General features: G+C 33.4%; 1 protein-coding gene across 1 annotated transcript in view; it reads left to right on the top strand.

Moving 5' to 3' along the window:
• LOC106134693 (acetylcholinesterase) overlaps nt 1-25,510 on the top strand; it is a 53,143-nt gene that overhangs the window by 10,898 nt on the left and 16,735 nt on the right. Inside the window, exon 2 of the mRNA XM_013334797.2 lies at nt 18,292-19,603. Coding sequence (XP_013190251.1) covers nt 18,394-19,603 — 1,210 coding nt within the window. The 5' untranslated portion in view covers nt 18,292-18,393. The remainder of the gene's footprint in view (nt 1-18,291; nt 19,604-25,510) is intronic.

Raw genomic sequence — 25,510 nt, forward strand, 5'->3', positions numbered from 1 at the left:
ACGTGATCGAGGCGTCTACCGAGAATATTTTGGAGCACCTGTCTAATGAAAATAAGGCCGTTTTTCACCATAAGTGAAAAATTAAGTCACATAAATCATTTCGCTACAGAATTTGACGTAAAGTTTACTTTCTTTTAGGTAAGGAAGTTTAACTCAGAAATGCTTTACGGCGATTGTAATATAGAAAAGTATATAAAAAATAATAGAGTTATAAAAAAACCATTCCTGATTTCAATTTATTAAATTATTTCTTCTTCTTCTTTGTGGCACTAATACCAGTTGCATCATCACTTTTCTGGTAAAGAACCATGGGTGCGCCTTTTGTACATGGTTTGGATAATTCCGATTCTTCATTCGAAGCTTAAAGCGACTCCCGTCTTACCTCCGCAATCTTTGCAGGAGAACCTTATCTAAGTATATTGAATTATGGCAAAGCTGCACTAGACGACTAAAAGATAAAGACTAAAAAGATGTTCCATAGCTCCATAGCAAAGAGATGAGGTGGTCTCATTCTGAAGTGCCGAGAATCACTATTTACAATTAATTAATCATATCTATAATAGTAGTCATCATAATAATCATATCTATAGTAGTTAGTATCTCGTAACACAAGTCTCGAACTTACTTCGAGGCTAACTCCATCTGTGTGTAATTTGTCCTGTATACATTTATTTATTTAATCATAATTGTGCCAAATCTGTCACAATATCAATGTTCACTGATATTAATGAACATAATAATTACTAGAGTATGTTGCTCGAACATTTCCCCAGCTAATAGTAGCTAAGTGAAAATTATTGTTTTCCACGAGGGAGCTTACCTACGAGTTATTTATCACGGGCGCTGACAACGATCGAGCTTGGTTTACGACGTAGTAATGACGACACGCAAACCGACAAATTAACGTCAACTGTATGGTTATACTGACGACGCCACGTCACTCTAATATAATCAAATTGCTCGTTTGGATTACTGTATCTATGGAATTTGGAGTTTTGTGATTGAAATCGTCGTCATTGTAGTCTCTGTATTTGATCGTGAATAAAGAAGTTTTATTATTACACGCAATATCTCCTTGTTTACATACGTACTTACTTATGTAGCACCTGCACGTATCGTATTGATTAATTGAGCTCAGAAAACTTATTTTTGCTGAAACAAAAAACTAAGAATTGTAATACATTAAAGTATGAAACTTAATGTTAACTTATAACAATCATTTGAGTTTCTAAAAGAAAATTATTTTAAACAAGAATATTCGAACTCTTCCAACACACAAAAACATATAAAAAGAAACCTTAACGCGTTGAGACAAAAACCGATAAACATTATCCACCACGCAGGTACTTTACGTAAAAATTCACTCAACGTAAAAGTAATTTCTATGTGGAATTATTGCCAGCTCAAATTAAATTCATAATATACTTACTTCATTTAGATGTACACGTGCTGTTAAAGATATCTACTTCTTTACAGCGAGTTAATTTATTTCATTGCTTTGATCTGAATAAACTTGCTGAGGGCAGTCTGTTTCAGTCATATTTATCATGCTTGGGATCGCGGTTGTTATTAAATGAAACAATCTCAACCATTTAATTTTTCTTGGAGGTATGGAGTTTCTTTCATTATATAGCTATTTGCAATTTAAAACAAGAATCGGGAATGATCCTTGCTATAATATGCGTTATCTACTGTTAGTGTTACGAGTATAGGTCTTTATTTATTAATTGATTGTTAAACTCAGTAAAGGATAATAAAATAATATATATATATATATATATATATATATAGACCTATACTCGTAACACTAACAGTAGATAACGCATATTATAGCAAGTAATATATATATATATATAGATAAGAAAGCATTCACTGTAATAATAACTCAACATCAAGTGGTCAATTCCTTGTAATGATGGCCTTGTTATGAAATCTATATAAACAAGTTTCTTGAGTTAAAGAAATAAAAGTACCTAAGACTTAAAATATATACAAACTGTCGGTAATAATCCCCTTCCATGAATTCTGAAGGGGTTCTAATTATCACTCGTCACTTACTTTGGCTGACATTTAAATACCTTATTTAGCGTAGAGCTTGAGTTTTCGAAAGTATACACCGTTAATTTACGTACTCGTATTAGTGCAATAAATATAGCCGTTGATTTAAAATTTTCATACTAATTTCTGCACTAAAAAGGTATTTTTCATATTATTGTTTCAAAAAAATTGTTTTTATAGAATAAATTGAAATAGAAGTGTATGAATAATTTCAGTAACTTTGTATAAGAAGCCTTTAAAATAGAACTAATGTTATATTATAACATTAACATTTACTGACACAAATAAACGTACTTATTACTCTTGTTAAAATAGAATATTCTTTCTCAGTGCCCCATAAATATAAAATATCTCCCGTTTTTAAATTTTGTATAAAATTTTTGTTTAAACGTTTTTCGTCAGCACAGTATATTACAAAGAATCAGAGAGGAAAGCAATTCATTTAGCCCAAGAAAAATACGGTGCCCTTCCGCTTTAAGTGGTGGAAGATTTTTCATAGTCTTGTTTAATTAGCAACTTAAAGAGCTTATCCTGCTTTTAATTAAATCTCAAAGCTTTGTAACAATGAAGCTTACCATTAGACACTTTCTGAACTCGAGATCTTGACTGACCATTTTTTCAGGATGGGAATTATTTATTATTTCTCTCTCAATGTTATCGTTACTTGGTTTCTTTTTACTTTAAACGAATTTTGATAAATAAGTGGTAGTCTGTTAATACTTCAAAACTTTCACGTTGCGTGATTATTTATGTACCTATGCAAGTCTCTTTGAATGTTCACAAATTTAATGGTTAACAAGATTTTGGATTAATTTTAATTCAGTCTTTTCAAGACTGTTGGCTCTGTCTACCCCGCAAGGGATATAGACGTGATCATATGTATGTATGTATTTAATCTCTGCTGAAGCATCATACTTCTATAAAGAGTAATATTTCAATTTGATTAATATCGTATCGTAATCAATTGGTAACTCTTGTTTGATAAGTATCTACCTATTTTATTATAAAACAAAAATCTATTTTGTTTCTTGTTGCAAGGTGCAAGATACAGTCCGAGAAGTGTTTTCAGACGTTGTGATAATTATGATGTGATGACACATCACGTGACACACAGCTAGTTGGTGTTGTCTCCACATTCATCACACGTTCACACTCCGAACCGATAGGGATGTGCTCACGTCGATGGAAAACTTTCATTTATTTTGATTGATGTTCTTTTTTAATATAAAAATAAAGAAATTACAGTATAAAAAATTAAAGTATTTTAACGGTCATTCGGCGTTTGAGGCTCACCGATAGCTCGCTTGTCTGTGACATCTGAGGTTCCAGGTTCGAATTCCGACCAGGCATGATGTGCAACGAACTTTCTCTTATTTTCCTTGGTCTTGGATGTTTTTATCTATTTAAATCTTACAAGTTTACCTATCTATATACGTTGAGTAAGAATCTCGTAATGTAAGTCTTGTCAAAAATAATAATGCTTTAACCAAATACTCTTTGTTTAGTATATTTTGTACTCGTAAAAGTACTCTTTGCGGTTTTTAAAAAAGTAAGAAATCGAATATTTCTAAGAACTTTATTTACTTAACCCTGGATGGCTCTGCAGTCCATTAGCAAATTGTTTTCTAGCTATCTAGACTCTAGGTATAGGTAGAAAGCCTAGGTATCAAGGTATTAGCGACGTATTGATGGCAGTAAGTTCTTTGATTAAATTGTGTAAGGGGTTTGCCTCGACTTTTCCACTCTTACTTTACTGGTTAACTTCACCTATATAGTTAATAAATAAAGATATGTGCAATAAAGGGATAATAGTTATGAACATATTTATTCTTATATAAATAATAGGTTAGTATAGGTTTAGTGCTAATACTTATATGATAGAAAAGGAGGTTATAAATCCATTTTGTAAAATTACCTATAGCCTGCTTTGTATAGCTTTTGAATCCGCTTTCAAAATAAGTTCTGCAGATAAAACCTGAAGATAGACAGATATTGTATTAGTAGTTTATTTAAAAGCTATTTTACATAAAAGTGTTCTATTTACTATACATATTATGCTGTCAACAAAATGTCCCTTACCGTATAAGTATGTCCCAAATATTGATTTTATTTTATAGTGTATTAGAAAATCTTCTACAAATTGTTGTAACAATCACGCTCAATTACTTTAAAAGCAAATAATCGCCGTAATTATTTGTAGTGAGACGTATACGGAACCAACAGACTTAACAAATAACACTCAATTACAACAAAGGTAAATTAGGCTGGCGTAGTTGATAGGTTTCCATTATGTGGTACACACTTTTGAAATAATAACGAGAACTTACAAAAAGAGTATTTATGTAGTTATTTAGACAGGGATTCATATATATTTAGTGCAGATTCGATAAGTGCATTTGTTCAAGGTTTTAATGTTGCATAGATAGTTAATTTTTTAAAATAAAATAATTTAAAGCATTTTAGGGGTTTCTTTCTACCTCACATTAATGAAGGTTTCTTTGATTGTTTTTATTGACAGATTTCCAAAAATTTTTTTATATCAAATATTTGTATTTAACAAATATCATAATAGTAAACCGTAATAAATTTAGTCAAATTGTAGTCAGTAACTGGAATTTCAAAGAAATAGTATGAAAGAAATTTTAACATTCAAATATAAATTTATCTCCTTTATGACATTTGAAGTCGATTCAAGTTATTAAAACCTTGTAAAGCATCCCTAGCGCCGCTCACAGCTGTGGGGCGGGAATGCCAAGCTCGATAGATTTAATTGAATTATTCGAATGAATCCAGCTCGCGTCGCTTCCGCCGCCCCGCATCGGCTCGCGCCACTGAGCAGGATATGCCAATTGAAAATATGTTATAACTCGATTTTATTTACATTTTTCGATTCGATTTCAAGTTTTTGGTGGTCTGTTAGCTTTTTTAAACACTGATTTTATTGTTTGGATTAATTTTTTTACAGCAGTGCATATTGAATATGTGTTTCCAACTATGAATATTTTGCAGGAAAAATATTATTTTAGATTATTTGTGTTCCACGTATTTATTCTGTTTTTACTTATTAATTTATAATGCTTTCTTTATATGTATAATAAATAATCCAGCTCGCACCGATGGGGAGGATATTTGAATTTTTATTGAAAATGTGTTATAATTCGAGTTCATTTACCTAAGTTGCTTATTTCGCGGCGTGATTATTTTTGCCATAGTGGATTTCACAATGTATTTCTTCCGTAGAATATTTGGTGGTAAAAATATAATAAACTATTTATAAATGTATAATACTTATACATTTCGTGCCGTTTCGGCCGCCCCGTACCGACTTTCGCTGCTGAGCAATAGCCAATTAAAAATAGGTTATAATCCCATTTTATAAACATTTTTCCATTCTATTGTAAGTTACTATTTGGTATATATTTTATTTGATTTTATTTTGATGCTAGTGTAGTAACAGTATGTTTTTTTTTTTCTTAAAATATAAAAAATAACAGGCGTTTTTCAACATTGACACACGTATCTTCACTGAAGAATAAGTTTATTAAATATTTCAGTTTTTTTTTATAATTTTGAGTTCATTTATATGTTTATGAAGTATCTGTTATGTTTATAATTCTATTCTCATTTAATACTTATTAATACAACATGGTTTTCGTTGATCACGTTTTTCGAGAACAAACGGTTTGTCGTGTTGGTTACTCTTGCACAGCGATATATGTACGAGTATGTAGAGTTAAGTTTATTTTGTTTATTGCTTGCGAGTTGAGACACAAGGTGATCGTGTAAACCGAGTTTGTGTTTAGATAATTACTATTAATTACCGACTGACCGCTTAATTTATCTCAATTTATAAATGTAATTGATACTTTACAGACTTTATTCGAGATTGAAAATAAGCTTATCTTTGAGGCGACACTTTGAGTTACATAAAAGTAAAAAATATGTAATCAAATATTCTAGTTATGAAGCCTAAGTTATAAAACCTTTTCGTTATTGAATATTCCCATAGATTTTCTTTCAAAATATCAAACGTATGTATGTGTTTTACGCCGTACCTTCGAAGAAAAATGAAGTAAAAAATATTGCGAGGGTTTACCGCATAATTCTTTGTGGGTATGTTTTAACCGTTAAGCTCTATATACGCGTGTAGAGGTAAGACGTTAAGGAGGATAAGTATATTTTTATTTGCTAAATCCTTGAAGGGTTTTATATGACATGTTGCCTGCGTGAAGGCACAACACGCCAGGTTATTATTGGATGAAATATAAATGACATTGCGTCCTCTCACCTAGTCCAAGCCGGCCTTGTTTCTATTTCCATCCGGGGCAGCTCCGAAGGACGGTTTTAGCTTAAAATATCTGATCTAAATGCAAAACAGGTTATTTCCAGAATATGCAAGCTAGAGCCCTGCAGGCAATATTCTGTCGAAATCGATAAATTATTTTGTTTAGAATAAGTGAGGTTACATGATGCAAGTCGCTGCCATAAAGGTCAACCGAAAAATCTTTAGACCTAAATAAGTCCCTATCCAGGATTGGAATTCAGACTACTGACATTTTGTGCAGAACCATTATTTTGCATGACTAAATGCTTGACTAAATTAACATTGACGAGTATATTGTCAAAGGCGATTACGGTTATTGTGTTAAAGTTTCGTATAATTCGCGTTGTTGACTGTTGGTTTTGTCTCCCTCGTAAGGGATGGAGACGTGATTATATGTATGACTAGAATTCTGATGCTAATGATACTTAAAAGTCGATATTGTCATAGTCAATAAAAATGACAAAACTAAAAGCAACAGTGAATTAGTATTCAAACCAGGCTTGCTTGTTTCGCGTGATCCAAGAAATTAGTAATCACAACGCACCCTCCAAGCCCAGTAATTAATTTGATTCATAGCAGCAATTATTTGTAAGAAAAATTAACCAAGAAATTGATACCGGGACGTAAATTTGAGCACTTAGGTTCAGCTCTGTTTCAGAAATAATTAAGTTCCGTTACGAGACTTCAAGACAGCCTTAATCCGAACCATTTAGGTTTCCTGGGAAAGATCGTAAGATCCTCATATTGAAATTAAACGAGATTTTTTTTGCTCCTACCTAATAAGAATAAAGAAAATAATATCTATTTATTTTATTATAATATTCTCATTGAGTAAGTGCTTCTGTATCTATTTAGGTACCAACAACATTTTAACCGTGTCTTGTATGTAGTTCTCGAGATATTAGCATATGCCCACTTCATCTAGTGCAAGCATTAATGTTGGTCTAGTAGCGAAGAAAAAAACGTAATTTGTGTCAGTTGTCACGTGCTAAAAGATTGCACACATCAAAAACCGATCATTATAATTCTGATTTCTTTTTAGTTAAAAAAAAAACTGTAGCAAAAATGGTGTTGTTAAAATTTTCGTAAAATCGTGGAACCTCTTAGGTAAATAAAATAAAATAAAAATGGATGAAAAAAAAAAAAATAGATGGATGATTCAAAGTAAATCACATTCCTCTTTACAAACGTATGATGTTCGCGAATTACCTGGCACAATAATCCTATCGTTATAGTGTGCCATAAAGGCATTAACGAGATTTACGCACGTATCACACTAATCGGGATATTACGTTGAAGATTACACCCCACTGACCCCAATAGGGTAGAAATGAACAGGTTTAGTTAATAGCAATGAATTCGTTTATATGATATGAGTAGAATAATTTAAAAAAGTTGGAATAAACTATTGATAAACAAATATGATATTACTTGCTGATACAAATATTACCATCATTTGTATCAGCAGGTAATATCATATGTGTGAGTTTATTACCTGGTAATCCCTATGCTAATTAATATTATAAATGTGAAAGTAAGTTTTCTTGATTTTTATCTTTAAACTTAAACCAGATTTTGGGGAAATTGGTGTCAAATTTATTTTGGACCGTGAAATATTGTAGGTATGTCAGTATTTGGGAATTTCTACGGCAACGGAAAAACGGGAATTGTAGTATAACGCGACTGGAGCTGCACAAAAAGCTAGTAAAATTTATATGACTTAACTATATTGATCAATATGCTGGTATATTTCGGATTTCAAATCCTAAATAATTCATGACTCTAGTCCAGTGCATCGATGTATTAATTTGTGGTTGTGGCACTAAAGCACTCAATTTGTTTCCGATTGGAAATCACATTGGTTTACATAGTTATGCATTTTAATCTAAATTAAAAGCGTTTTTTAGATTTATATTAAATAAAACCAAAAAAAAAATTTTTTTTAGTTCTATCGAAGAATTGATATTTAAAAGCTTTGTTAGGTAATGTTTTTCGCCTTGTTTGTATTTTGAATATCTTTTGTTGCCTTGTATGACATTCACAAAAAGAAATACCGAAGTCAGATTCAGCTCTATTTGAAATCACATAACCAAAATAAAAACAGGAGACTGAATCCAAAAACTAAGTTAAATTTCTTTCTCCGTGTGTATTGTTTTTGAAAATTTAAGATTGATCCAAATATTCAAACCCGTATTTTCTCTCTTCAATATTGTTATTTCATATTTACATATTTTTCGTATAGTTAGAAAAACGAGATTGAAACAGAACTCCGCAAACTTTGCCAAGACGGCGTGTTTATATTTTCAAAAGTACATAAAACTAATCCCGACTTGGAGAAAGTTTGCAAGTTACTTAGTGCCTCGCGGTGACAATCATCCCAATAGGTATCGATCCATGTCATGTTCAAGACATGCACGAATAGTCTTGAAATATTGAATTTTAATCACGAAATCGCCTGAACGGATACCTGTGTGGTGTTTTAGGGTGGTGAAAGCAGCTAGGACTTGCGGGAGAACTCCACTGTATTAGACTGACCAAATTAAAGCCCTACTTAATGTCTCGGGTTTAGGTCTTTTCGAAACAAGTGAAGAGAAACAGGCCTTCAAGACTGCACGCCTCGAAGCAAGAGTGCTGTTAAGACCTTAAGCGTACTAGACCGAGTAACTAGCATTTATACTTATTTAATATACGAGTATCTATAGCCAAACAGCTGAACGTGGCCTTTCAGTCTTTTCGGGACTGTTGGCTCTGTCAACCCCGCAAGGGATATAGACGTGATGAAATGCTTGTATGTGTATGTTAAAGTATAATGTAAATATATTATAGTATGTAGTCAAAGAATCTAATTTCTGTGCTGTATTTATATCGGTAATTTATACTACGGCTTATCCATCCAATCTGATTAAACCCGTAACAAGCTTATATAACTTTTATGTTATTCTTCTTTTAGACTTTAATTTAACTTTGGCCAAAGATCAGAAAATGTTGAGCTTTCAATAAAATTAAAGTATCGAGTGAGAGATTAAATCTTGAGAGCAAAGTGAAGTTCGTTCATTTGGGATCCAAACAATTGGCGACTGCGTGGGCGCTGTTTAAGTGGCATGTCGGATGCGCGTTGCTGCAAATTAGGTCGGTTTGTCATTATCACGTGATAAGACTTGGCAATGAACTTGAGAAGTGGGGCGGGGGTGTGTCTTGCAGGTTGCAAGCGCCCAAGGTCGCCACCGCATAGAATTGTTGGCCCATCGATTTATTGAGCGGCGCGCGCCGTCTGCCCACCCCGCGCCTCTCTTTTCCCAACCCTAAGCCGCCTTCAGTGACTTTATCTGCTTTTTTCTGACGCTTGACGTAAGATTGACGCTAATTGTTAAAAGTTAGCAATACCGAATTAAGCTTTGGACACACCAACATCATATTTAGTGCTTACAAAAAGAACAAGCAACAGACATCGTTGTTTGGTTGTTATCAAGAAAATGCTGTTTAATTATGGGGGAAACGTGTTATTTTATCCCTAATGTAGTTTTATGTTCAGTAATAGTAGGTTTTATTTTCTGAACTGCGGCTTGGTGACCATTTGAAATATACACGTTTCAATAGATTTTTTTTAATGTAAAGTAACTTGAAAAGCATAGAATTATCGAACTGAAAATCAAAAACTACTGAAACAATAAAAAAATATACGCAAACTGGAGTCTATATCTAATTAATAATTATCTCATAAGATTGCAATATATACATTTAATCACGTCTTTATCCCTTGCGGAGTAGACAGAGCCAACGGTCTTGAAAAGACTGAAATTTCTGGCTTAATTATGGACTTCAGATTCAAATAGTGTAAGGTTGCTAGCCTTTCTCCTTAAAAAAATTATCCCAATCTTAATTTGAACTTGGCTTATTAAACATCGTTTTATGGACTGGAAGTGGCAGCGAGATCTGATATTTTCCAGTCTACCTACTCTACTCCGACCTACTGTGCGTGCGGTCACGGGTACAATTGTCAGGTTACCGCAAGATTGAGGTCAAACTAGTGCTTGCAACCAATGCGTTATGAATAATTTTTATTCTTTTAAAAATTAATCTATTATACTTTAGAGTTTTTAAATATAGACGAAGTGAGATCCTGTCATTGATAATTATGGCAAGTTATGTAATGAAAAATGTAGGTATATAGGTAGTCAATATAAAAAGGGTGTAAGATGGCTTGAGTATTCGAATCTCGTTCTCAATGTACCCAATGTTCGCGACGTACATCTGCGACTGCCATCCCATAAAAGAGACGCTTATAGTGTTTATAAATGATCTTATTTCTTTGTAAACGGTTCTCTTTTTTTCCGTTTGACTTCATGTTAGCCGTTGTGTTAGTAAATAACTACTCTTTCAATGAGTTTTCCGCATCGTGTTGTCCCTAGGGAACCCATGACCATGAATTCGGAGTCAGCTTATTACTCAAAGTGACTTTTGTTTGACTTTCGCGACTCGGTAGGGCAACCTTATCAGGATTGAAATATGGTAAAATATTCAGTTGCCTGAATGTGAAAATGGACTGTGTCTAAAAAAAAATGTCATTGTTCGAAATGGTATATACATGGCGGCAAGGTGGATTTCGAACCATGGAAAAGGTTATCGAACGCATAGGACTTCTCGGCCATTGACTGTCTAAGTCAATCGGAACCATGTATAGGCGTAAAAAGACACAAAATGTATAAAAAGTGTATATAAATATAAATCTTGTATATATCAACAGTGAACTGAACTGTTAACAGGTATTATTAAAATACCGATAGCATTATTTGATTGGACGTTTGCGCGACACCGTCTATAAAAGCGTGCAAAATAGAAAAATATTTTCTAACAGCTTCTCATATATGTATTTCATGCAGCAAAATATGCAAAAGATAATTTTCTAACGAGGAGAATTTTATTTCACCTTTGCAATATGATTTATAAAATCTCTCGCTCAGATTATCAAAAAAAAACAAGTACCTATTGTTTAACTTCTATTACTTCCTCGGACCAAATAAAACAAGGTAGAGAACAGACATTCCGCTAATTAGTCGCTTAACTAAAATGTTATTATAATGCTACAAAATGTACTACATCCGGAGGGTCCGGGACAATGGTAAGCCTAACGGGACCCTCGGAAAATTTACTAGCAATATGTCGTAAGTTGGAGACTATTTCTATAGAGAAGGCTTCTAGAACTTACAACAATCTTAATTAATGAGCTGTGCGGTTTCCGATACGTAGAGTTGGGACCACTCCATAATGCCAACATGCTATAAGTCTCTTTAAGATAAAGAAGTTTATAAATTCGACTGCATGTAAGATTATATCCTAATTAATGTTTATGTAAGTTTATATCTTTATTATTATGTACACAAGCCAATGTCTTTCTTTGCACTTTCCTGCCGTGGGCCTGCTGGAAGAAATTTCTCTAGAAATAATTAGTGTCCTTGTACTGAATTTCTCTTTATTTTAATGACATTGGAAGTCATTAATACATTAGTATGGAAGAATTAAATAAAGATGTTGAAGTAAAACACGAGCTTTATTTGTATAGTATCAAAGTTCTTCAATGTTGTAGAGGGCGCGACTTGGGTCTCGGACCTCGGGACCTCGTTAGATGACGCGACAGTCTGCATACAGAGTAACCTTAAGTTAATTTACAGAGAGACTGCTCTCCCGAGACTGGCTGATCCCGACAACACTATAGCATACTGTGATATGCATGATCAGAATTTATTTATTGCTCCCTTAATGGGCTCAAGTTCTGAACAGTTTAATTTAGAGTTGGTGTACGATGATTAGTTTGCTTAAAATGGACGATATAGTACAAAATGTGTATTTATGCACTTGATGATCATTTTAGAAAATCCGTTCCACTTTCCCGGTCGCACTTCCCACTCCTTTCGTCAGGCTTCAGGGACTGCAACTTGGAACAACCGGAACATATTACGAAAAATAAATTGAACATACATACATACATAAAATCACGCCTCTTTCCCGGAGGGGTATGCAGAGCACTTGCCACAATCACTTGTCATAATTCTTCTTAAGCTCACTCCAAGCTTTAAGGTCAAAAGCTGATGAAATCCGAAACACACTTTCATGAGAGAAAAGACCTTCAGAGACAAACGTTACTCTTAATATCCAATTCTTTACCAGTTATCAACGGTAGTCTTTACGCTGCCTGGCACAGTATTCCTCGCACGGAAACCTCGTTATTTTGACCCCAGAACAAAATAAGTTTACACGTGTCGCGTAAGGCCTTCAATTTATGCGATGAAAGAAAGTATTGAATAGAATATAGAAAAACAGAGAAGTCATTTCATTTTCTGCTTTGTTTGTTATCGTAATCATTTCATCACTCTTGGGCATAAATGTATATTTAATTTACTGTAATCAGTTTATTGCTGTCTTAAGAATGTTACCGCTAAACAAAATCTTTTTAAAACTCTTAGTCTTTTGTATTTATCAGTTTAGTTTATTTTTGTCATTTTGTTTAAATTCTATCTATCTTCTACATATCTTATAAAGACGACCAGCTCAAAATTATATTTAGTTTTCTAATTCAATATTAAGACAATAATTAAAAGTGTGGTGAAAAAAATATCGGTAATCGTAATTTACGTTCGTGTAAAAACAAACAAATAACATTGATGACAGAAAGTAAATAAAAAGTTGAAGCAGCATTTGAGTTGAGATAAGGTTGTGATTCAATGGAGACTTAATTGATGTTTTCAGAAAATCTACTTGAGTGTCAGGAACTCGATTATAAGTTATAACTTGAGAAGTTCAATTTTGTTGACAAAACAGGGATTGAATGAAAAATAAAGACACGTAAAAAGAAAAGTGGAAATGAAATGAAAAAGATATATATGCGATTTCATAGGTTTAAAAGAATTTTCATTTTTCGATTTTATATAAAAAAAGTTAAACGTTTTTGATGACATTTTTGTTTGTTTGTTTGTTCTTTATTGCACATAAAAAGAAATATAACAAATTACAGAACAGTTATTGGATTTTGAAGAATATGTACAATGGCGGACTTCTCTCAGTCGGGATTTTTTCCAACCGTCCAAAATAAAAAGGAAAATCCAGATTCAAAGAGGAAGCGCACATTGCTGGTTTATTATTATTTTTATTAATTATATTTACAACCCACTACAAATAATAATTAACAAATTAACTTTAAACTTTTTAGCTGTTTCTAAACATAATTTCAGCTGTTTGCTTTGTTAGGAGTGTAAACACATCTCAGGGCTAAAATATTATTGTATTGGCTTGTAGTCATTGGTCTTTTGGTCATGTATAAATGTGGATAGGTAATGCAGATAATATTGCAATATTTGTGAAAAGAAAAAATTATTCCCTGAATCTTTTGAATTCAATGGTCAGAATTTATTTTGGTAATTGCTAAAGACATATCCTAGTAACAATAAATTTACAATAACGTTACCTATTCTACGTTTTGAGGCCGTAAAACGTAGAGTAGGTAACATTATTGTACTTAACAGAACTTTTGTACGTTGTAGTTAACAGAACTTATTTAATTATACATAAAAAAAATCTCTAGAAATTATTCCTAAAAGAAATAACTACATGAGTAGGTATTTCAGTGACCCACAGGCGTTATATTTGACAAAATCGATCTACACTCGACCAAATCCCTTCCAATGAATTTCGGCTAGCATTCAACAGATTGTAGATCGAAACTTATCATCAATTCACGTCCGAGGGCGCTTTTCCCGATGTGAACCCACATTCCGAGTGATCATTATTTCATCGGGCACCCAATCGGGCACCGGGGACAAATAACGGTCGGTTTCGCAGTAACGTTCAGTGAAAAACTCGTATGTGTTGATAGCAGTTTCTTTTTTCAGATAAAAATTGCTTTGACCGACATCAGTCCCAAAAAATATAGTTTGTAATAGTAGTACTTACTTAATGTGGATAATTGACACTTTTTGTTAAAGAAAACATTATATATAATGAATACGTATTGGTTAAATTTTCACAGTATGATTTAACGATTTAACTGATAAGGATTCATTAAAAACAAATAGCAAAAAGTTATTATTTTTCGCATATAAAGAGGTTGATCGGTATAAAGTAAAAAAAAAAAACCGCTGCTATATGTTTCAATAGAAACCCACCACTCAGCACACCCTATAAAAAGGTAAATTTCCCTTTTAAATAATATGGAATATTGTCACAGATTTCTTTACCAGATGATGAGGTTTGCTGTCTAAGTTGACAGCAAATCACTATCAACGTATCATCAATAAAAGCAATGAAAGTTTTCCATCGATATCGCCGCGCATCAATCCGTCAGTAGCACCATTACTTTCCGACTCCCGACCAATCCACTCAGGAACAACCAATTTGATTGTGATTGATTTACCATTTTGACGACAGTACAACAGTAGAACCTTTTTTAATCCCGGATTGTATCATTTTTGTCTGTTAGTTATTTTATGGTGTCCATAACGATGTAGTTCACGTTTTCATTAAGTCAAAACAAACGAACAATTTTGTTAAGAGGACTCAGTTGGCCTCGAGCAACGCAAAGAGTTTTAATTTGCTACAAATATTCTTCCCAAATGAGCTAACCGATGGGCTTATATTTTTTTCATGCATACATACATGCATATAAGGTCATATGATATACATACAACAAACCTGTAATTAATCATGATAATGTTATTAAAATTCATAGCTTTTTTGCTTGACAGTCACATATGTAAGGGCGTTCTAACAAACAGTAAATCACACGTATGTCAACTATTTATGGAAATTTCTTTATTGTGGCCCTCATTTCTGTTGCCAGCCCTTGCCACTCATATAAATCTTTTTGCCAATTCTGTGCTAATTTTTTTTACTCAAACAGTAGTGTTTTAGCTTTTATAAATAATCTGTTTAAAAGAATTGCTAACCACCCAATTTTTCGCCAATAGATTATATTGTTAAAATCGTAACCTGCTCTGAATTTTAAAAGCAATAAAATATGTTTGAGAAATAAAGTGAATAAAATAAGCACATTTCAGTACAATGGGATCTCTTTTACGCTAAAACTTGGAGTTAGATATAATTAAGTACATAGAAAAACGTATAGGTAGTCGCTTTATAACGTAGTTCGTTATAAAGCGACAAATATAGCGACAAATCCCCTAAATCAACTATTTATCCATCTTGATCAAATAGAGTTGTAATTGAAATAACAAAACAAAACCTTTCTACAAATGATAATATCATACCACACGCAAGCACCCCAAATAAAAATATGAATGATTACAGACATCGGGTTTTGCATCTAAAATTTACAAAAGCATTAATTAGCATTGGCCGCATTTTGATCAAAATTCAGAAGTTTACTCTAAATATCATTAAAGGTATTTAGAGAAAAAGAAATTAAATTAATCTTTGATATAACACTAGCTTTTGCGCAGAAATTCTTAATCTGTACCAAATTTCGTGAAATCAGTCCAAAAATTTTTGAGTTTATTCGTTTCAAACATACCTACTAATCTTTTCTCCTTATTATTGGTGGCGATGGGGATTATATAAACATACAAAGCAGCAAATGTTAGCGGTTATTTTTTTCCGAAGTTTTTATTTATGATGTAGTTTTATTAAGAAATTATAAAAATATTAACAGTGGCAATTAGATTTGACACGTACATACATAACATTATTCATCTTTCCCGGATGAGTAGGAAGATACCTTTTCACTTGCGAATATTCCTGAATACTTCTTTCATTTCATCCTCATTCATAACTCTCTTCATGCAAGCTCGTCGGTTTCGAGTACCCTTGACATGGGTTACATTACGTACTCTCTTTATTTGTGACCCTAAATTCATTAGTGCTATCGACAGGCCCCTCGTAATGTTTCACAGCTAACCATTCCAGCTATTAAACCCTTTGAAACAGTTGAATATAAGCATTTAATTATTGTGACTGTAAATAGTCTTAACAAGAAATGTTCCTGTATACTAAATACTATAAAGTTATAATTATAATATTTCGACCGTAAAATATACACGACGTAAGTATAACATAGAGGACTTCTAAGATATGGCCAACGATGTTCATACAGATCTTCATAAAATGTCATAAATATAAGGTAAAGCTAAAATGTTGATTAAAAAGTATTAAGAAAAATACTTATAAATTTATGATTCCTCTCTTAGGCAATAGGCTAGAAATCTTTCACTAGGTGTCTTGAATCTGAACTGTCTCTTCTCTGAAATGAAAACCTTAAAGACATTAATTTAATTTTATTAATCATTTAATAAAAGGAAGTTAAATCTTTTTATGTTGCAAATTGAATATTTTTTAATGAGTTCAATTGTAAAGAAATAAATTAATACGTTTCATAATTACGTACGGTTATAATTCCACAGCTTCTTCATTTCGTAACCCGAAGCTCATTAGTGTTGTCGACATGGCGGAATGTAACGTGTCAGCAGCCAGCTCCGCTGTCAAATCCCTTGAAGCATGGATGTCAGCACATCACGCCCGGTCGTGGTTTTGCAACGACGTTAGCGTGATTACCGCGATTACGACGTAAATCATTCATATTGGGAGGTTTCGCTTTTGTTAAAAATTTAGTATTCTTCTCTGAAGCTAGCATCTTATCAATATTTGTGTATCACAACCAGCTAAATGTTGCCTTCGAGTATACCTTTCAGCACTGTATTCATCCCTGAAAGGGACATTACATATTGTTTGTGTGTAATTACAATTGTCAGTTGAGCAACCTGCAGCTACGTTACGTCAAATCCCCTAAAGCATGGCTGTCAGCACATCACGCTCGGCCGTGGTTTTGTTACCACGTTAGCGTGATTACCGCGATTACGACGTAAATCATTATCTTTTATTATTACAATGATTGGTTGCGCTTATGTTTAATTTTCTTTGGAATCTTCAAACACGTGGTTGTGAATACCTTGAGTGATATGATATGATACCTTTTTATACACAATGTACTGAATATGCAGTAATATACAGAGGTCTTTTAATTTTTGATAAAACTGAATCTCAATCATCAATCAACCACCCAGTTGTACGTGGCTTTAGATTATTTTCTATACTATTAGCTGTTTCTACCTCGTAAAGCAGAAAATGAGCGTTATGATAAATGAAAGAGTTAAGAGAATAAATTTTTATGTTATTTTTTGTCCATCATATGTTTCTTTATTTTTGTCCCATATTTCATTCAGTTTTACACTTCACATGCTGCAAAAAATTTCGTACGGAAAATAATTATATTTTTATCTATTCCAAGCCATCCTGTGTAGGCGTAACCTTTGTAAAATAATAATTAGAGAGAACGAAGAAGATCAATGGTTGGGTCAGGTCGAATTTTGTATCCTACTTTTACACAACGCATGCTTATTACATAGCAAATATAAAACAATATACACATTTTAGCGCCAATTTCTCCAAGCGGCTATCGGAAAATATGACCACAATAAACTCTACAATGTTGTCGAGTTTACATCATTCTATATATACATTATATAGAATGATGTAAACTATGTAATATTTGTCCTTTTCTCATCTAAACGTCAATTATATTTGCATCCTTCATTGCTTTTATTCTACCGGCGAACTGTTTCATGTCTTTCAGTGATTTACATATTTATTTATTATTGGAAGTTCTTAAATAAGCTTAAAGTGATGTTTTACTTTTGTAAGAGCGGACAAAAAATGGTGGTACAAGCAAAATATGAATCATATGAAATAAATAATACCTGTTCCTTTATCATACTATATTTGCATAGATTTTAATTAGAACCATAAAACTCACTCAAAATTTTTGTTGGTATTTTTAAAAACTGAAGATTATTTTTTTCTGATATGAAAATATTTTTTTTAACTAACCTCATTTCTTTTGTTTTCAGGTACACAACAGTTTAAAACTGCCGTGAACCAGAAATGTGTTTTAACAAGAATCTCATAAAGTTGGCAGACTACTTCCGATTACATCTTGAAGATTCACGTTGATGGGAAAACACAACATATACAAGATGATCTGCTATAGAAAAATTATGTTCACAAAACTATTGCTGTGCTTTTTCGTGTCTAGTGTATGGAGCAGGTCATGGGCGAACCACCATGACACGACAACATCAACCACTCAAACGACACCTACCACTAGTCAAGCTCCAAAGAATTTTCATAATGATCCCCTTATTGTGGAAACAAAAAGTGGACTCATCAGAGGCTACGCTAAGACTGTAATGGGACGTGAAGTGCATATCTTCACTGGTATCCCATTCGCTAAGCCACCTCTAGGACCTCTCAGGTTCCGAAAACCAGTACCCATTGAACCGTGGCATGGAGTGCTTGACGCCACCGCCATGCCAAATAGTTGTTATCAAGAAAGATACGAGTACTTCCCCGGCTTCGAAGGGGAAGAAATGTGGAACCCAAATACAAATATTTCTGAAGACTGTTTATATTTGAATATTTGGGTACCTCAACATCTCCGAGTGCGTCACCATCAGGATAAACCTCTAGCTGAGAGGCCGAAAGTGCCAATACTTGTTTGGATATACGGTGGTGGTTACATGAGTGGGACCGCCACCCTTGACTTGTATAAAGCGGATATAATGGCTTCTTCCAGTGATGTTATTGTGGCTTCCATGCAATATAGGGTTGGTGCGTTTGGATTTTTGTATTTGAATAAATATTTCTCACCAGGGAGTGAAGAAGCCCCAGGAAACATGGGTTTGTGGGATCAGCAGTTAGCAATTCGCTGGATCAAAGATAACGCGAGAGCTTTTGGAGGAGATCCTGAACTGATAACATTATTTGGCGAGTCTGCGGGAGGTGGTAGTGTTAGTTTGCACATGCTCTCACCGGAGATGAAGGGATTGTTTAAAAGGGGTATTCTTCAGTCTGGCACACTGAATGCTCCTTGGAGTTGGATGACTGGAGAGAGAGCCCAAGACATTGGCAAAGTCCTAGTTGATGATTGCAGCTGCAATAGCACCCTATTACCAGTTGATCCAAGCTTGGTTATGGATTGTATGCGAGGTGTCGATGCTAAGACGATTTCAGTACAACAGTGGAACTCTTATACTGGTATACTTGGCTTTCCATCGGCCCCAACAGTCGACGGTGTCTTTCTACCAAAAGATCCTGATACCATGATGAAAGAAGGAAGTTTTCATAATAGCGAGGTTCTTCTTGGGAGTAATCAAGATGAAGGTAATGATTAAATAAAATAAATAATAATTTCAAGAACATAGTTAAAAGCTTAACAAGAATTTCTTATCATAATTTTATGCAAAATATTTTAATCTCACGCGAAGTGTAAAATCTTAAGCTTCAATCCAACTACAATACTTTTAAACAAACAGAACACGCAACACTCACCTGTTGCGTGTACTTACTTCAATATATAAATGAAAAAAAAAATATTGTAAACTTATTAAACTGAAATCCGTATACATGATTGTAAAAAGATCAGAGAAATGAAGAAAAAAAAATATATATAAGCGTTTCCTAAAAAAGGTTAAAATTTAAGCGTGAATATTTATCGAAAATGCTGTTACCTGGACTTAACACAGACACTAACTGATAACGCAACCGGGAATTCGCAAACTTTGACAGAGATACCAATATTATATTTAAAGCGATATACATTATTTGACGTACTTAGTCCTTATCACTTAGCAGAAACGGTATTTTTCTGCGGTTTATCAATATTACCTTAGAGTTCGAGGTCGCTCGGGTCTAGGAGGACTCGCGACGCACGCCTGCGCAGACCTATGTAGACACAACAATACCGCGACGTAGATTTTTAGTCGTACTACCATGTACTACAGACTCGCCCACGTAGCCTCCTCGTGACTCCCCCACCCTCACCCGTTCTGTTACCAACGTTCCACGCACCCCATCTACAAATTAATTATAAAACAGATAATACTCTTCGTACATCGAGGGCGTTTCACGCCGACACGACATTATAAGGCAATAATAGGTTAGCCTAAAGTTTAAGCCTCGCTAATATCTCGCTGTAATATAATATGTAAAATAAAGACATACATTATACTTTTTCCTGCTCCCTTCCGAGGCAGACAGAGCTAGGTAGTCACACAGGCTTAAAGTTTGCAAGGTGTGTGGTGCACACATATTACTTGTAAACATTGACTAATTTCCTATAAAAACTTCAGCAAGATAGTCCATTTTGTTTTTTTTTTACTAAAGTAAGCTACTAGAAAACTAAGTTCGAAATAAGTAAGGACATGCTATATCTTTCTGTAATCTCGCTATTCTACCTTTCAAGAGACGGCGCACCGAGCTTCGGTTAAGAGCGAATCGTCAAATTGAAAGGTTCCATTGCCACCTGAGACTGAAAATTTTGAATCGCTTTTTAAAGAGACAATTGAAGTTTTCTTGGCACACTCAAGAGGATCTTTAACATTTGAATATTTAAAAAGTTAATATTTTCTTTTCAGATTTAAATGTTAGCTTCAATATTTTTATACGGTTTTGAATAATTTCTTGTATCAATTCTGGTGAGGTAATATACGAAGAAGTTACCCCATAGTATTTTGCCTACTATGCATGAATATTTGTATCAAAGAATACAAGTAATGGAAAGTGAAACATGTAAACACCTGTTTCGTAAAATTTTAACCAGTAGTTGCACCAAAACTATATCTTATTAAGGTAAAAATAAGATAAAATTTTTATGAAAATCCTAGACAATAGGTAGTTCACCTTTCTTAAAAATAGCACCTTCGCCTGTAAAAACAAATCATCAAAATACAGTCAACCTCAAATCAACCACATCGTTGTTATTTCTTTGAAACAGACTCGATAGATAGCTTCGTGTGTTTCTCACTGCACTTACTAGTGTTGATATAGCATTACTATATTTAAAAAAGCCCTGAATTTCTCAAGGTAACTTCCTTATTGTTAAACATTAAGTCAATGGAAAATATGGCCTTTGGCTCAATCCCTATTCAAAATGGCAAGAAGGGCGCACTATAGAGGTTTTATTGGGCTGGCGAACTTGTGACAGGAGTCCCACATTCTTCCGGGTGAAGACCGTAAAAGGAAAATTTGATCTTGTTATCAAGATCAAAAACGTTCTCTTAAATATGCATGTGCAAGTGCATATTGCACCACTCCCTATACAATCTTTGCTTGGTTTGGACATTTGATTAAAACGTAAATCATGTTGTACATTTCGTGCAATTAAGTTTGTTTTATTGCTTGAAAGGTTGAACAGGCAATAGATATTTTTACATAGAAATAATTACAAGTCCTTATCAGACATAGATTGCTTGGTTATCGTATAAAAGAAGCCTTTCTCTACATTGATATTGATAAGTTACACATATTTATTCAAAAAAGTAAAATATAAAATCGACCATAACACAAATCTCTGACTTTCTTCAAGGGTTCATACAACATTTATTTACTGAATTTCCTCTTGTCCGGAATTTACTTTCCTTGACACGCCGTTGAAATTTACCTACACTTTGAGAACACTTGAAATGAAAGCCTGTTCCGAAGCTCCAGGCGACGACTACAACAATTTCATTCGTATTACAAAGTTACAGGAAAAATGTCAGCATTACATTTTCAAAGGGAATTCTGCTCTGTTGAGATTATTAACTTGTTTCCAGTGAACTACTTTAAAATGCAGGAGAAATTTTTGCTGGGTAGCTAGTTTAATTTACCTGCTTGGCTTTGTATGTCAAATCAAAAATTATATCTTCATCTTCCTGGCTTAGTCTCTCTCTTTTTTAATAAATCATCAAAGCATATTTCCCATGACGTTCCTTAGAATGTAGAAGTACTTTAAAACCTCGGAATTCACTTTAAAAAAAATTGTACTATGTTACATATAGACTATATGTAATACTCATCATTCTCAAAAGGCATTAGTCTCAGTTGCATTCGTATCTCTCTAAAAAGGAGTTTTGGTTCACCTATGACCACCATCTTGAATTGGTACCTAAGTTAAGTTTTTACACAAAGTGACTCGTCTTACCTCCAGAAACTTGCATAGGAACCTAGCAAAGCAAATATTATTTTCTAATTATAATGTATGTAAAGCGATAACGTTCGAACCGTTGGTCTGATTACGATAAAATTTTAATAGTTTGTGGGACCTGACAATAGAAATTTTTAGTTCGTGGGGCATCAAAATAGTCAAGTTAATTTTCAGATATTCACAATTTTGTTCGTGACGAAGGACTAGTTATTTAATAGTGGTTGGTGTAACTGGTAAATTATATTGCACAATTTTTTCTTAAATGAAATTAATTCATGATGGCGATTTTATCGACCACAAACACTTTGAACTGATGTATGACCCCTGTTAATTACACGTTTTTTATTAAAAAAAAATACACAACATTTGAATAAATAAAAGCAAACTAATAGTGATTCGTCATTTCTGCGTTGGCCAAATTGCTAACTAATAGTCGTGTAGTAAGATACTTACCCTAATCACATGACTGTTACTTTAATATTACTTATGTCACGTAAACATCATAGTACTGTAAAAACTCTCATATTATTTTCTATCTATATTATAACGCCAGGGTCTTTAACATCCCGTTAATATCCGTTCCCGTTAGAATTTCAGGAAATCCTTTTCTTAATAATTACTTCCTAAACAAATTATGTATTAATACACCGACAAATCACGTCTTCATCTCTTAGGCAGAGCCATTAGTTGCAAGACTCAAAGGTGACGTTCAGCTAGATGACTTAAAGATGGAGTTGAGATTCAGAAATAGTTTGGCGAACTTGTTCAAACTTTTCACGTAACCGTAAAATAACCTGATAGTTATAACGAGACGCTTTGAATTTCGCTCAAAAGGTTTTGTTTAGTTAAAAGGAATAACAATAGCTAAATCTCTGCGGCAATGGACGCCGACCCTATTGTTGTTTTTGCTTTGTATTCCTGGCTCATTTATCAAGTTGGTACGTACCGTATTTGTCGACGAACGGTCAACCGTGGGTCAACTGTTTTATGGATAGCGGTTTATTAACTGAGCCTGGGTGTTGCTAATGAACGAGGTTTCTTTTGTTGCTAATAGAAAGTTATAAGCGGCATTTTATACTGTTTTAAGTAAAGCATGTTCGACATAAATTAAAACACAGTTCTTCGGACATGCATACATAGTATGTATGCATCTAGTAATGACTTAGGTAAGCATGTCAAATAAAAAGATTCATGTCTGAAATCTATCCAAAATGGAGTTAGGAATCAAATGTCAGAACGAGAATTTTTTGGCTTATAGCGTTGGTCTCGACCAGTGGTGAGTGAACCAGTGGTGAGTGAAGACATCTGTGTGCATGGGATGAGAGATGGATCCAGAAATTATATTTTAACGACATTGAATTTGAAAAAGACGCGTAAGCATACAAGAGACATTATGACACATAGACATTATTAAGATCAATCTGGATTAGAATTGTTGTATTTAGTCTTAGACAGTTTATTAAAAATAATTCAATTTTACAGAATGTTATGTAAAAACAAAAATGGAGCAAGATTAATTATTTATTTATCAAAGTAAACTTTACCGTGCTTTTATAAATGGAAAACAGTGCTTCAAATTGTCGAAACAAAAGATAAACATTGTCTTTAAGCGGGCTGTTCTCATGTTTCATAACGAGAAATAAATTACGAGTTGGCGCGAAAGGTTTTTTAGCACGAATCGCCCCTGCCCTCTTCACCTTGACCTGGGGTTCCACACAAATTGTATGATTGTCTACTCTCTTCAGAAATATTTGCAAAGGCGAAACTAATAGGGTTACCTCTTTATGTTATTTAATAAGTAACTCATGCGACTAATTAACTAATTAATAAGTAAGTACGTAGTTTCTATGCCTGTCTGGAAGTGAATAAAATCGTAGTGCAACCAGTTGCTTCTCTTCCTGTGCACATTGTGAAGGTAAATCAAGCGAAAGGCTAATAAACTTGGGCTTCTTTAAAGGCAATTAGATAGCAATTGTCATTATCGGAATTCTTATGTAAATAAAACTAAATATCTTAGGTAGTTCCATTATGAAGCCATCCAGCTTTGATCTTTACCTTTGAGTTTTCGAATCTACTGACTCTGTTTACTCCATAAGGAGTATAGACGTGGTATGAATGTGTATGTTAGTATGTTCATATGTTTCTCATTTATTGTTATTATCATCGTTTTATTTCGATTTATATGACATTATTACAATTGCACATCTGTGGAGTCCTATTATAATGACGGTAATAACGTTGTCAATCAAAACTAAGCCTTGAACAAGCGTAGCTAGCCTTGGACATGGTATAATGAAAGTATAGAAGGATACACCAAACGTATGATTTACGCTATAAAACATACTTATAGCATTTCAAGCGTTTAAGTACCACTTGTGCTGTATTCAGGGTTATTAAATAGTTAGTTGACTTTTTTCACAAAATTTCAAATATGCTGAGAATAAGAATCAGGCCAGTGATATCCTTTAGTTTGAAACGTCATATATTACTTACTTAATTTTATGCTTACAATTAACAGCAATTGCTGAAAATCTATAGCATATACTATTAACAGCATAAACTGAAAAATTGTGAAGCTACTACCTTGGAAATGGTTTACCTGGCACACTAATGTAAGTGTTTTATTTTGCAATTTCAAAATTACGTACTCATATTGTGTGTAGGATGACAGAGACTACAACTTGCCACTTACCAGGATCCGTATTATATCCGTCATATTTCATGGACTGATAAATATTTAAAAATGCATATAGTGAAACACAATTAATATACATTTTTATTAGATAGAACTTTACCTTTATTCCTTGATCCTCTTTGAAATTGGGCTCACTTCATAAATATGAACGGTAAAACTTTAGAACTATTTTGTACTCTCCTTATTTTGTACCTTAGCGAACAAAGCGAAATAATTTAGTAGGTCGGCTAACAAATTGCTGACGGCGGAAATATTATGGCGCGGTCAGCTTTGTGTTAAGACTTGTGATAAAGTTAAGCAAATTAGTCTTCACTAGTAAAAAATCGTACCATATCTTAGTAAAAAAAAATATAGGAAGTGATTGAAGAAGTGGTCAACCATCTATATAGAATGTAAGTAAACAAATATT

The sequence above is a fragment of the Amyelois transitella genome, chromosome 9, assembly GCF_032362555.1.
Source record: "Amyelois transitella isolate CPQ chromosome 9, ilAmyTran1.1, whole genome shotgun sequence".
NCBI lineage: Eukaryota > Metazoa > Arthropoda > Insecta > Lepidoptera > Pyralidae > Amyelois > Amyelois transitella.